This window comes from Neoarius graeffei, chromosome 3, assembly GCF_027579695.1.
Source record: "Neoarius graeffei isolate fNeoGra1 chromosome 3, fNeoGra1.pri, whole genome shotgun sequence".
Lineage (NCBI taxonomy): Eukaryota > Metazoa > Chordata > Actinopteri > Siluriformes > Ariidae > Neoarius > Neoarius graeffei.
Window position 1 is genome coordinate 8,720,597 of NC_083571.1, and position 14,754 is coordinate 8,735,350.

The 14,754-nt window shown below is 41.4% G+C and overlaps 1 protein-coding gene across 1 annotated transcript in view; it reads right to left on the reverse strand.

The window, feature by feature from the left end:
• Positions 1 to 14,754, reverse strand: part of syne1a (spectrin repeat containing, nuclear envelope 1a) — a 491,960-nt gene that overhangs the window by 285,018 nt on the left and 192,188 nt on the right. Inside the window, 4 exon segments of the mRNA XM_060915606.1 lie at positions 2,259 to 2,618; positions 9,911 to 10,075; positions 10,153 to 10,462; positions 12,334 to 12,506. Coding sequence (XP_060771589.1) covers positions 2,259 to 2,618; positions 9,911 to 10,075; positions 10,153 to 10,462; positions 12,334 to 12,506 — 1,008 coding nt within the window.

The window sequence follows — 14,754 nt, forward strand, 5'->3', positions numbered from 1 at the left end:
CCGAGCCGTAGGCCCGTACTGTCAAGACTGATAGTTTCCCGTAAAGACCGAGCAAGCGAGTAAGATTTGTCTGTAAGACAAATCTTACAGACTTGTCTTCGGGGGTTTTTTTCAACCTCGTGGTACCTTTTTGAAATCTCATACACGACCTGAATAAATGTACCGGCTCTTGGGACTCTGTCCGAAAGCTGCAACATTCCAGGTTCAGCTCCATCTTAATCCTATGCACACACCGAGAAACAAAGGAACTTACGGTACCAAATTGTACGTCTCCTTGCTGCTGGCGAGTTTTAATGCGTATATCTTTAAAAAAAAAGAGTTAAGTTTCATAGACGGACGACATGGTCAAGTTATAAAATATGTTTATACGCTTGATGCTTGGACCCCTGTGAGACTGAAGTAAGGGTAGTATCTCACTGGGCTGCGACAGCCCGTGACTAGTTGGAGACGCAACAATTGCGATAAAATATACGAATTAGTCACAATTTTCACTTGGAATCACACTGAATTGATATTCGCATATTTTACTGCAATTGTTGGGTCTCAAACTGGTCGCAGGCTGTCGCAGCCCGGCTTTCCCTCGGCAGCAGGGAAGTAGAGGAAGCCTCGCGGACACATTTTGAGAGAAATCTTGTTGCACAAATATGCGACGCATGTGAGGAAATTGAGAAGCCCCGCCAATGTTTCAAGACACTTTTGAAACTCTCTCGCGAATGATATAACGTTCGCAAGCTGTCGCAGCCCAGTGAGACACTGGCTTAAAGTGCATATTCTGGACCGAATTCGTTTTTTTTTTTTTTTATTATTATATGAAAGTATGTCCCTTTACACACTCATCCAGCAGGGTAATTTTGCACAAGGCCATCTGTCTACAGCAGAAAAAAATAAAATAAAACGCGTCTGGAAAAATCCCAAGGGAGTCCGGAGCTTGCACGTTTAAAGTGCATATCGCGGGTAAATTCAGGAGCGAGATCAATGTGATTCTCCTATTTTATATTAAACTTTGGTCAAATATCTGTAACATTTTGTGCAATTTTTTACGTTGCGCAATACCAGAAAAATTCAGTTGAAATCAACCCATTTGAGGTGAATTGGTCCGCCTCTGAAAAAACTTGGCATTTGGATTTCTTGGGAAACATTGATTTTCGTGACGTCGCGTGCGGGACGCCTCCTTCTGAATCCTACGTCAGCGCTGGTCTGTTTATGCAAATTTCTTTAACGTTATCGCGTAATTATTAAAATGGTTAACAGATGTATCGTAGGAGGGTGTACAGTAGCAACACCAATCTTGATGGGATTAGTACTCATCGTTTCCCAAAAGACTGGACAATGAGAGAGAAATGGGAGCGCTTGGTCTACACAGGCTGTGCACTGAAACCGTGCAAAGCTCGCGCAGCCTGCTGGCGCTTCCGCAGGTAACGTCACGAATCTGGCTCCAGACTCGCTTGGGATTTTTCCAGACGCGTTTTATTTTTTTCTGCTGTAGACAGATGGCCTTGTGAAAAATTACCCTTCTGGATGAGTGTGTAAAGGGATTCATATAAAAATAAAAAAAAAATTTCTCTCTCATTGTCCGGTCTTTTGGAAAACAATGAGTACTAATCCCATCAAGATTGGTGTTGCGACTGTACACCCTCCTACGATACATCTGTTAACCATTTTAATAATTACGCGATAACGTTGAAGAAATTTGCATAAACAGACCAGCGCTGACGTAGGATTCAGAAGGAGGCGTCCCGCATGCGATGTCACGAAAATCAATGTTTGCCGGGAAATCTAAATGCCGAGTTTTTTCAGAGGCGGACCGATTCACCTCAAATGGCTCGATTTCAACTGAATTTTTCTGGTGTTGCACAAGATAAAAAAAATTGTGCAAAATGTGACAGATATTTGACCAAAGTTTAATATAAAACAGGAGAATCACATTGATCTCGCTCCTGAATTTACCCGCGATATGCACTTTAAGAGGACGGTGTGGAAATGTGGGAGGGGCGTACAGGTAGAGGTAGGAGTAGGAGGCGTGGCTAAAGTTTGAAGCCTGTATGTGAGTCACATTTAGTCGATGTTTTCTTCCTGACAGCTCCACATCCAAACTTCACACAGCGATGAAACATTTTTACCTGTGAACCAACTCTCTTTTGGACCCAGAGTACACATAAAAAGGTGTGTACACAAGTATCGGGTTATATCGGATCGTGAAACCGGTATCGATGATGATTAAAAAAAAAAAAATCCCTCCCACCTCCTCCTCCGGTTACCTTAGCGACGGTCCATCCCTCCACGGCGGCGGCTCCGCTGTTGCGCCTCTCGGAGCTCTTGAGCCCGTCGCTCCACTCCCTCAGCCGGCGCTCGAGCCGCAGCGTGTCCTCCTCCAGCTGCTCGGCGAGGCGACGCCGCTCGCGCTCCGCCCCGCTCGCGACGGTGACGGCGGTCTCCAGGGTGTCGCGCGCCTTCAGCGCCTGCCCCTCCCACTGCTGCAGGGCGCGCGCCAGCGCCAGCACCTCCCCGTCCATCAGCTCGCAGCCCGACGCCGCCGTCAGCCTGCACGCGCTCTCTGCGCTCAGCCGCACGCGCCGCAGCCGCTCGCGCCCTTCGCGCGCTCCCTGCGCCACCAGCTCCTGTCTCAGAGAGAGAGAGAGAGAGAGAGAGAGAGAGAGAGAGAGAGAGGGGGGGCGGGGATTGGAGGGAAAGTTGCTACGGTAACTGCCGCATGAGGTAAATGTCTCGTGACGTTTCCGGCGGGAACCGGGGCTATTTATCGCGCGCGCTTCTCTTTACCTCCTGCCTGTCAGTGGTGTCTCTCTCTCTCTCTGTCTGTCTCTCTGTGACGTGCCTGGTTCTCTCTCGCTCTCAGTTAAAGAGTCTCCCTCCCTCCCTCCCTCCCTCCTCCTGCATGTTCATTATTTCCACAGGAGATAAAAAGGCTAATAAAGGCTAATTAATACATAATGGAAGATTATAAGCAGTGACATTTCTCCTTTCCCCCCGAGAACCTCAAACAGATCCTCACTGCATCAGTTCCAACTCCACGAACACACTTCCTTCACACTTCCATCATTAATGCCGGCATTCTTCACTGTCTGGACAGTGTTTACTGTACAGGCCGAATGTAAAATAAAGTGTTTACCGTACAGACCGAATGTAAAATAGTGTTTACTGTACAGACCGAATGTAAAATAGTGTTTACTGTACAGACCAAATGTAAAATAAAGTGTTTACTGTACAGACCGAATGTAAAATAGTGTTTACCGTACAGACCGAATGTAAAATAGTGTTTACTGTACAGACCAAATGTAAAATAAAGTGTTTACCGTACAGACCGAATGTAAAATAGTGTTTACTGTACAGACCGAATGTAAAATAGTGTTTACTGTACAGACCAAATGTAAAATAAAGTGTTTACTGTACAGACCGAATGTAAAATAGTGTTTACCGTACAGACCGAATGTAAAATAGTGTTTACTGTACAGACCAAATGTAAAATAAAGTGTTTACCGTACAGACCGAATGTAAAATAGTGTTTACTGTACAGACCGAATGTAAAATAGTGTTTACTGTACAGACCAAATGTAAAATAAAGTGTTTACTGTACAGACCGAATGTAAAATAGTGTTTACCGTACAGACCGAATGTAAAATAGTGTTTACTGTACAGACCGAATGTAAAATAAAGTGTTTACCGTACAGACCGAATGTAAAATAGTGTTTACTGTACAGACCGAATGTAAAATAGTGTTTACTGTACAGACCAAATGTAAAATAAAGTGTTTACTGTACAGACCGAATGTAAAATAGTGTTTACCGTACAGACCGAATGTAAAATAGTGTTTACTGTACAGACCAAATGTAAAATAAAGTGTTTATTTTACATTCGGTCTGTACAGTAAACACTTTATTTTACATTCGGTCTGTACAGTAAAGTGTTTACTGTACAGACCGGATGTAAAATAAAGTGTTTACCGTACAGACCGGATGTAAAATAAAGTGTTTACCGTACAGACCGGATGTAAAATAAAGTGTTTACCATACAGACCGGATGTAAAATAGTGTTTACCGTACAGACCGAATGTAAAAAAGTGCTTACCATACAGACCGAATGTAAAATAAAGTGCTTACTGTACAGACCGAATGTAAAAAAGTGTTTACCGTACAGACCGAATGTAAAATAGTGTTTACTGTACAGACCGAATGTTAAATAAAGTGTTTACCGTACAGACCGAATGTAAAAAAGTGCTTACCGTACAGACCGAATGTAAAATAAAGTGCTTACTGTACAGACCGAATGTAAAATAAAGTGCTTACCGTACAGACCGAATGTAAAATAGTGTTTACTGTACAGACCGAATGTTAAATAAAGTGTTTACCGTACAGACCGAATGTTAAATAAAGTGTTTACCGTACAGACCGAATGTAAAATAAAGTGTTTGCTGTACAGACCGAATGTAAAAGTGTTTACTGTACAGACCGAATGTAAAATAGTGTTTACTGTACAGACCGAATGTAAAATAGTGTTTACTGTACAGATCGAATGTAAAATAAAGTGTTTACCATACAGACCGAATGTAAAATAGTGTTTACTGTACAGACCGAATGTAAAATAGTGTTTACTGTACAGACCAAATGTAAAATAAAGTGTTTACCGTACAGACCGAATATAAGTGTTTACCGTACAGACCGAATATAAAATAGTGTTTACTGTACAGACTGAATGTAATGTAAAGTGTTTACTATACAGACCGAAAGTAAAGTGTTCACTTTGAAGAATGTGTATACTGTAGGTGAAGTATTTACTGTATGTAAAATATTTACTGTACAGACTGAATGTAATGTTTGTAAAGTGTTTACTGTACAGACTGAATGTAATGTTTGTAAAGTGTTTACTGTACAGACTGAATGTAATGAAAATATTTACTGTATACACTGAATGGAATGGAATTTAAAATATTTACTGTATACACTGAATGTAAAGTATTTACTTTGAAGAGTGTATGTAATATAGGTGAAGTATTTACTGTATATGTTGTATGTAAAGCATCCTTCTATTCTTTCTCTTACTCAAATACTACATACACAGTCCCTCTTAAAATTATTGGCACCTTTCAAAAAATGATTAAAAAATAAACAAACTTTCACAATAATTAAATATTTTAAACAATAGGAGAAACTATACAGCATTCCTGTATAATTGCATAAACATCTCATTACATTTTGAATTTTACACATTTACACAAAGAGTGCCAATAATTCTGGAGATCACTGTATATGATGAGTAAATTAAAGAATGCAGCTTCCTGAAATATCCCTCATTTCGACTCACTACTGCACACGCCAAGGGCGAAGAAAAGTCCATCAAGCTGATCAATACGTAAAATCAATATTTTCACACATCATTTTTTCTTCTCACACTTTTACATTGTGCAGTGCAGTGATGATCAGTTCACGCTGCATACGAGTGAGAAGACGTGAGAATGAAATGCAGAGAGAAGAGAATGATCTCGAAAAAACAGTCCAACCTTTCCAGGGGAGTGATGAGGAAACGACTTGCCTGTTCCTTTTTTTTTTTAAGGTTATGTAAAATTTTACATTTCAGTACATTTAGTATGCGCTAATTAACCTTAATAAGTTATTTATTTTATAAATTTTTTCAATAATTTACTCCTCTTCAAGGCAGATGGGTTTTTTTTCTAATACAGTATTTTCCATTTATAATCACAGACTTTTCGCTTCTTATACAGTGCTTCTGGATATTGCTGGGTTTCAGTCACGTGACTTTTCTTAGCCGAAAGTTTTACCGGAAGTGAAATAGCTGGTGGTGTAAACGGCTGCCGTAGCGCAAACAGCTAGCGATAAGTTATCAGAGTACGCTCGTAATCTAGAAGCCACTGCTGGCTTTAGATATATTCAGAAGATCGCTGTGTGCAATGGAATCGACCCCGACAGTCTGGGAAAGAAGGATTTATCATACGATCTGGAAAACGACCCTTCAGTCGAGTTCCCCGACATCTCGAACTATCTGGTGTTGCAGACGTCCTTCTACACCGCAGAACAGATGAAAGCGTGGAAGAGTACGGAGGCTTACAACTTTTTTTTTTTTTTTGTACGTGGCTGGGTAAAGGACCTCGCTATCAAGTCGCTGCCCAATGAATCCTGGATTGTTTTTGCCCGTCTAAGTATTTTTTTAAGCTTTTCATCCACATCTTTACAACAAAGCATAAACAAACAGCTGGCTTGATTCTCACTCGTCTTGGCTCTTATCTCTCCGCTAAATCATTCACAAAGATCATCAGAAACCCCTTTAAAGACCTGGATCTTAGTTAAACAAGACGGAGAAGACGTGATCACGGCGCATTGTAACTGTACGGCTGGGGAAGAATTTTGTCGCGACCTTCATGCATATGGACTTTGTGAGGCGTGAACAAAGAAACAGCTGGAGAATCAGCTTTAGCGCTTCGGGACTAAAAAAAGTAGCGTAAAATAACAACACATAGCAAGAAAAGTACTTGGAAAACACTAAGGACAGAGCTGAGAGGGAAATACAAACCTTTCACCAAGTGATCGCCGCAAACTCCAGCACGCTTCGACTCGACTCCCTTCGATTTCACTGAAAAGCCGCCTTTCTCCACGTCTTTTTGTGAAATCCTGTGTTCGTTCAGCCTTTTTTAGTTCACATCGAACCCTGAAGAAACTTTTATCAGTTTCACGGTTTGATCGATTCGCTACAAACAACGCAAGCGTACGGCATTTTTCACGCGAGCGATGCACCTTCTCCGTACAAACGCTTTGTCAGCTGAGCTCTGGTAGACCACCAGCTAAAGTTTTGAATAACTAATGAGGTGGATGTGACGTCACGTGAAACCCAGCAATAAAACTAATTCAGGGACGGGGCTACGTAAGCGCTCAATTAGTGATGTCACTAAATAGATTGCAGTCGCTTTGAACCAATCGCATCTGAGATTAGAGGACAGTGACAACTTGGTTGAAAACTGAGACTCAGATCCAGAGACAGAAATCCTTCTCAGATAAAACCATAAGAGATGCGAGGTAGTTTATTAGCGGTTAAGTAATTATGGAATCAATTTTGTGCCAAAATGTTCATACAATACTTTTGAAATATCAAACAAAAACAATAAATCAAAATTTAAAAAAAAAAATTTTTTAAAAGTCAATTTTTTTAGACTGGCAAACAAATTATTCGTGTAATCGTGCAAAATATCAGTCTATTACTCTTCAGAAACCTTTTATTTTTGTTCCGCGTCTTTCTCAGTTTTGTTTGACGGAATTTATTTTGGTTGCGATTCCAGCTTTCTCGTTTGCGCTCCCTGACTTTTTGCTTGCAGTTTTGGCACAAACTTCACGTGTGGGTGGGCTGTCCAGGAATGCATTCCCATTGGCTAACTTGTGTTTGACTGACAGCTACGCTCAGCCATTTCCTACTTGGATTCTGGCGGACTGTTTGACGAGTGACCGATCCATTGACAGTAAACAAGGATCGAGTGGACTTCAGTGGCGACTATGATATTGAATTAATTCAACAAAGTGTAAGTACGGGACAAATGTGTTGTATGTGTTGCAGTAGTGCACTTTATGCAGGTGTTTCGTGGCAAGTCAAATGTTAGCCTTAGCTCCACTACCCAATATAATGCCACTGAAGTCCACTCGATCCTTGTTTATCGTCAATGGATCGGTCACTCGTCAAACAGTCCGCCAAAATCCGAGTAGGAAATGGCTGCAACAGCCTCCGGGGGAATGGCTGAGCGTAGCTGTCAGTCAAACACAAGTTAGCCAATGGGAATGCACTCCCGCGGGACCCGCCGCAAAGCAGTGCAGTGCGGGACAAATTTTGAAAGCTCATTGCGGGCGTGGGCACGGGTGGGACAAGTGCACATATGCGGCGCGGGCGGGAGTGGTGATAAGCTGCAGTCCCGCTAACTAAAAACGTGTTTGAAATAAAATTTATAAATTATTAATTTATGTGTATCATATATAATTTGTGCTGGATATTTTATTTGGCATTAATAAAAACATTTTAAGATGCCTAAATTTGCAGAGAGAGTCAGATTGCCAGATTGAGTGAGGAATAGCATCTTAAATTTGCTATTGATCACCCTAACGGGAAATCCTTTGATCGCTCTAATGACTCGCAGTTCACACCCAGCTAGCAAGAGAACCATGATTGAAGTGATTTACTGCTTGCGTTAGTCTACAACTCTAATCAGAGAGACAGGTTACACAGTGACGGTAGGCTTGACTCAATGCTATCCCAGAAATCCTTCCTGTAATATGCAAATTTGGCTGTCCAATCAGAGGCGGCCAAATTTGCATATTACAGGAAGGATTTCTGGGATAGCATTGAGTCAAGCCTACCGTCACTGTGTAACCTGTCTCTCTGATTAGAGTTGTAGACTAACTCAAGCAGTAAATCAATTCACTTCTCTTACTAGCTCAGCTTTGCAATAAAAAAAACAAAACAAAACACCATTGGTATAAAGCAAGCCCATTCACTTTTTTATGCTGATCAGAGAATTACAATGGTTTCTCATGTGATAAAAATATGTGATTCGCGATTAAATATTTTAATCACTTGACAGCGCTAATTATTATTATTATTATTATTAGAGACACTACATGCTGAATTCAGAAACAAGGTAAATAATAACAAACGTGAACATGAGCTGTAGATATTTATGCTCAAATCCACTCAAAGTAGGGGGCAGGGCACCATCACGCTGTGTCAAGACAAGAACTTTCCTGAGAAATAACGCGAACGTCTGCATCATGCGGGATTTGTGGGCAGGAGCGGGACAAAATATGGCAGGCGCGAGCGGGAGCGGGACTGAAAATCATAATTTTTTTGTGGGCGCGGGCGGGAGCGGGACTGAAAAATCCGACCCGCGCAGACCTCTACTGGACAGCCCACCCACACGTGAAGTTTGTGCCAAAACTGCAAGCAAAAAGTCAGGGAGCGCAAACGAGAAAGCTGGAATCGCAACCAAAATAAATTACGTCAAACAAAACTGAGAAAGACGCGGAACAAAAATAAAAGGTTTCTAAAGAGTGATAGACTGATATTTTGCACGATTACACGAATAATTTGTTTGCCAGTCTAAAAAAAATTGACTTTTTTTCTTTTTTTTTTAAATTTTGATTTATCGTTTTTGTTTGATATTTCAAAAGTATTGTATGAACATTTTGGCACAAAATCGATTCCATAACTAATCACCTAGATAAGTTATAGCATTAGGCCAACAGGGATGACAGGACGACATAGGGTTTTTTTTTTTTTTTCCTAATTTGCGTAATGAGGGATATTAAAATATCCTGGTGTTTGTAATGAGCGTACATAACAGTTAATAGTTTGATATAAAAATTAGTCCAGGTTTATTTATTTGTTTCAAGATGACATCCATTGATACAGATTTTTATTATTCCAGGGATTAAAAAGTAGAATTTTTTTTCTGTCCTTGGGCTGTTTAGGGGTATGACGAAATTTTTTTTGTTTGTTTGAAACGTTTAAAGACTTTGTTCTATGATTTTTAAAAACATCTCTGTTTTCAGCCTTTTTTTTGCCACAAACTTCACAAAATATAAATACCCAACAAAATAATCCAAAGTGCTTTTATTCAAATAGACACTAATAGTGTTTCTATAGTTTTGTTTCTGAAACCCCGCCTACTGCTCTCCTATTGATTTGCTTAAACACTCGTATCGATAACATTTGCGCTTTATACTGTATTAATCTAAAGTGTTTCATTATGAAATAAAACCACTTTGACTGAATCTTCCTTTCCGCTACGCCTGGGAAACCCGGTGTTATTCTTTTGCAAAAGATGATCTGAAGAACCATCATGATCAAATCAAAAAGGCTGTGTCGATGGAGAACTTTATTTCACGCATGTCCTTCGTTTCCTCACCCGCACTTCCAGCAGCTTCTTCTCGACGGAGGCGGAGTCACCGGATGGGTCGGAGCATCTCTGAAGCTCCTCCCCTTTGGACATGAGCCAATCGGTGAGCTCTCTCACTGTCGCCATGTACTTCTCGTGCTCGAAAACGACACCTTCTGAAAGACGGACTCTCTCCTGCGAAGGGTGATCAGTTAAACACCAGATATAATTATTCAAAACATTTTTATTCAATTTCACCATTCGACGATCACCTCTGCAGCAGCTCTGACATCATCAAACTGCGCCCTGAGCTGAGTGGTCTCCTCCTCCTTGAAGGCGGGGTCTCCGGTGCGCTTGTACAGCTCGGCGGCGCTCTCCTCTAAATAACACAGCACCCCCTGGTGGTCCTCTACGTCGGCCGAGAGCAGGCACAGTCTGTTCAGCTGCTGCCTCTTTTCTCGGAGACCCAGCTGAGGCTCTAGAGGACCTTTAACCTCGGCCTCCACCTCCTCCAACCAGGTCCTGAGCTGAGCTTGAGACTCCACAAACAGCCCCCACTGACTCACGGTCCACTCCAGACGGCTACACACACACATTTTTATTTTTTACTTTTTACTACATATACATGTTGACCCTGAAGCCCTGATTCATGCATATCATGAAATAAAAACACCAAAATGCGATGTGTGCAACCTGATAAACTCTAAACAGTCTGTGATTTACAAAAAAGATTTGCTATAAATGATGTAAGCGAAGGAAACGATATTGAAATGAGGTTTGCCTGTGCGTAATTTATGGAGAAAACTCCACGCCAAATAGAAAAGCAACCACACCGAGGGGGAAAACGTAAAACACCGCATGCAGCTGAGATTGTTTTCATTGTCGCATGAAGAAAACGTGCTACACTGAAAAGCAGAACCTTCCGGACGCTGCTTTATCTCTTCGGTGAAAAGCAAAACAAAACAAGGGATTGATTGCCTTTGATGGAATTAAATGCAGACTTTGGGTCAGAAGTGAACCTAAGTCACGCATCGCACTTCAGTTTCATCACCGTGTCGCAGCCGTGTCACAGTCAGTGCGTTTACATGCACATCCAAATCGAGCTGCTGTCGGTAATCAAGCTAAGGGTCCCAGCAGGGGTGCCAGAGAAATCCAGTCCTACATGCACACAAGGAAATCGAGCTATTGTGTGAGGTACATTGTGCACCCGAGCCACAGGTGGCGCTACACGCCCCATCGTGTTGGTACACTTCCGGTTGTCGTCATGAAGAAGAGCTATTCAAGAGTATAAACAAAGTTATCAGTTCCGTGTTCACAAGAAGAACGACGATGAGGACTACTGTTGTCATGCCGACCGAGGCTGTCGTGTTTCCCGCTTGTGGTCTCGTCACTCGTCACTTCCGGAAGGGGCAGTAGCTCGACTACGTAGCTCGATACGGAGTAGCTCGGCTACAATCGCATAATCTAGGTCGCATAGCTCGATTACGAGAAATCCAGTTCGGTTCGATTTCAGCCGAGCTAAGGTGTTTCCATGGCATTTAGAACTTCGATTTCAGTCGAGCTACGGCAGAAATTCGATTTTCTCTATGTGCATGTAAACGCACTGACTGAAATGCAAATCAGCACTCAGTCAGACCTGTAAGCCGTACTTGATTTTCGATAGTTTGGCCTTTTTTTTTTTGTAGTATTTCTATAGAAAATATTTAGGGCCCGAGCACTGGAGGTTTTCCTAAGGATTCTTCTTCTTCTTCTTATTATTATTATTATTATTTTTCTTCAAGACTTGGCCATTTTTGAGGTAGTTCCCATGAAATTTGGTACACGCATCAGTCCTGGCCAACGCTACTCAGGGATAAAGGCTTGGCCCTGGGCGTGTCCAGGGTCTCCATAGTGCCCCCACATGTCATTGAGACTTTTGCCCGGTATATAGTTTCACCTATCCATGTCAAATTTGGTAGGTGGGTGGGGCGCCCCAAGACGAACAAAATTGTAATGTATATTGTATTAGCCATACTCAACAGGAAGGGAGTTATTTTTGGTTTTGCGCATTTCGACACGTTATATTTTGACGTTCTCCTCCGAGGCAGTTTGTTGGATTCATACCAGATTTGGTATACGTTCTAACGCCACCATCTGGACCTGGACAGTAATGACTCCATTGCTGAAAAACGCATCACTGGTGGTGCACACATCAGATACCCAGGCTTTTGTCGCACATCTCAGATGCGCATGCATTGTATGATGACCACATGTGACGGGTCGCGGAACTGGAGGCGCTCGGGCCCTTCATCGCAGCATGTGGTTATATTTAAGATTATAACCGCATATGAAATTACTATATAAATGAAGATCTTTTAACCATTATTATTATTATTATTATTATTATTAACATCAATTTTTACCATATTTGTCATGATTTATTGTCGTTTCTAAGGCGGCAAAGTGTACATTACCTGTGGCAGCTTATAGCCCTCAAGAGCAGTGCCGCCCAGGCGTCCTCCACTTCCTGTAGCTTAGAACGGATCACTTCCTGTCCAGCATCTCTGCTGCTTTTTATGACAAGCTCGCCCTTCCCGGCAACCATGTTCAGCTTTACCTCTCCCTCACCCTTCATTAACAGGATATCCTGTACAGGACGACACGAAAACACACACACACACACAGCTACTATATTCTAAATATTCTAAATATATCACCTTCCTTTCAGCCGAGGATAGACAGCGTGTTCAAGGAAAATAAAGATTTGTTCACAGCTTTATTATTAACAGTTAATTAAAATACGTAAAATTATTGGCACCCAAGGATGCCGTATAAAGCAAATCGCACGTGAAATTAGCAGTGTTTTGACCTCAAACAGATGCGGTTGCTTTCATACCATACTTCTTTTTAAAATAATGTCATTCCTTTCATGCAAAAGTCTGATTTAAAAAATATTGGCACCCCACTACCATTAATATTTGATGAAGAGTCTGTTCCTGCAATGTAGAATATTTATACTATACTTAGACTGGAGCAACACTGTTTCGTGACTGGATAAGTAGCTTTATTTGCTGCATGTTGAAGCAGCGTGTTAATACGTACAGTTAGGTCCATAAATATTTGGACAGAGGCAGCATTTTTCTAATTTTGGTTCTGTACATTACCACAATGAATTGTGAACAAAACAATTCAGATGCAGATGAAGTTCAGACTTTCAGCTTTAATTCAGTGGGTTGAACAAAATGATTGCATAAAAATGTGAGGAACTAAAGCATTTTTTAAACACAATCCCTTCATTTCAGGGGCTCAAAAGTAATTGGACAAATTAAATAATTGTAAATAAAATGTTCATTTCTAATACTTGGTTGAAAACCCTTTGTTGGCAATGACTGCCTGAAGTCTTGAACTCATGAACATCACCAGATGCTGTGTTTCCTCCTTTTTAATGCCCTGCCAGGCCTTTACTGCAGCGGTTTTCAGTTGTTGTTTGTTTGTGGGCCTTTCTGTCTGAAGTTTAGTCTTTAACAAGTGAAATGCATGCTCAATTGGGTTGAGATCAGGTGACTGACTTGGCCATTCAAGAATATTCCACTTCTTTGCTTTAATAAACTCCTGGGTTGCTTTGGCTTTATGTTTTGGGTCATTGTCCATCTGTATTATGAAACGCCGACCAATCAGTTTGGCTGGATTTGAGCACACAGTATGTCTCTGAATACCTCAGAATTCATCCGGCTGCTTCTGTCCTGTGTCACATCATCAATAAACACTAGTGACCCAGTGCCACTGGCAGCCATGCATGCCCAAGCCATCACACTGCCTCCGCCGTGTTTTACAGATGATGTGGTATGCTTTGGATCATGAGCTGTACCACGCCTTCGCCATACTTTTTTCTTTCCATCATTCTGGTAGAAGTTGATCTTGGTTTCATCTGTCCAAAGAATGTTCTTCCAGAACTGTGCTGGCTTTTTTAGATGTTTTTTAGCAAAGTCCAATCTAGCCTTTTTATTCTTGAGGCTTATGAGTGGCTTGCACCGTGCAGTGAACCCTCTGTATTTACTTTCATGCAGTCTTCTCTTTATGGTAGATTTGGATATTGATACGCCTACCTCCTGGAGAGTGTTGTTCACTTGGTTGGCTGTTGTGAAGGGGTTTCTCTTCACCATGGAAATTATTCTGCGATCATCCACCACTGTTGTCGTCTGTGAGTGTCCAGGTCTTTTTGCATTGATGAGTTCACCAGTGCTTTCTTTCTTTCTCAGGATGTACCAAACTGTAAATTTTGCCACTCCTAATATTGTAGCAATTTCTCGGCTGGGTTTTTTCTGTTTTCGCAGCTTAAGGATGGCTTGTTTCACCTGCATGGAGAGCTCCTTTGACCGCATGTTTTCTTCACAGCAAAATCTTCCAAATGCAAGCACCACACCTCAAATCAACTCCAGGCCTGCTTAATTGAGAATGACATAACGAAGGAATTGCCCACACCTGCCCATGAAATAGCCTTTGAGTCAATTGTCCAATTACTTTTGGTCCCTTTAAAAACAGGGTGGCACATGTTAAAGAGCTGAAACTCCTAAACCCTTCATCCAATTGTAATGTGGATACCCTCAAATAAAAGCTGAAAGTCTGGACTTTGTCCATGTCCATTATATAACTATAACTTGAATATGTTTCAGTAAACAGGTAAAAAAAAACAAAATTTGTGTCAGTGTCCAAATATATATGGACCTAACTGTATATCGGAGAAAAAATTGCAAGGAGTTGCAGGAAACGGGTCACGATTTTGGCAATAATTCTGCCATCAGATCAAAGTAGGGTTGAAAATCTATTAAAAAAAAAAAATGCACTGACAGATTTTAAATACGCCTAATTTTGCACTGCTCGTCCAATAGCTATGA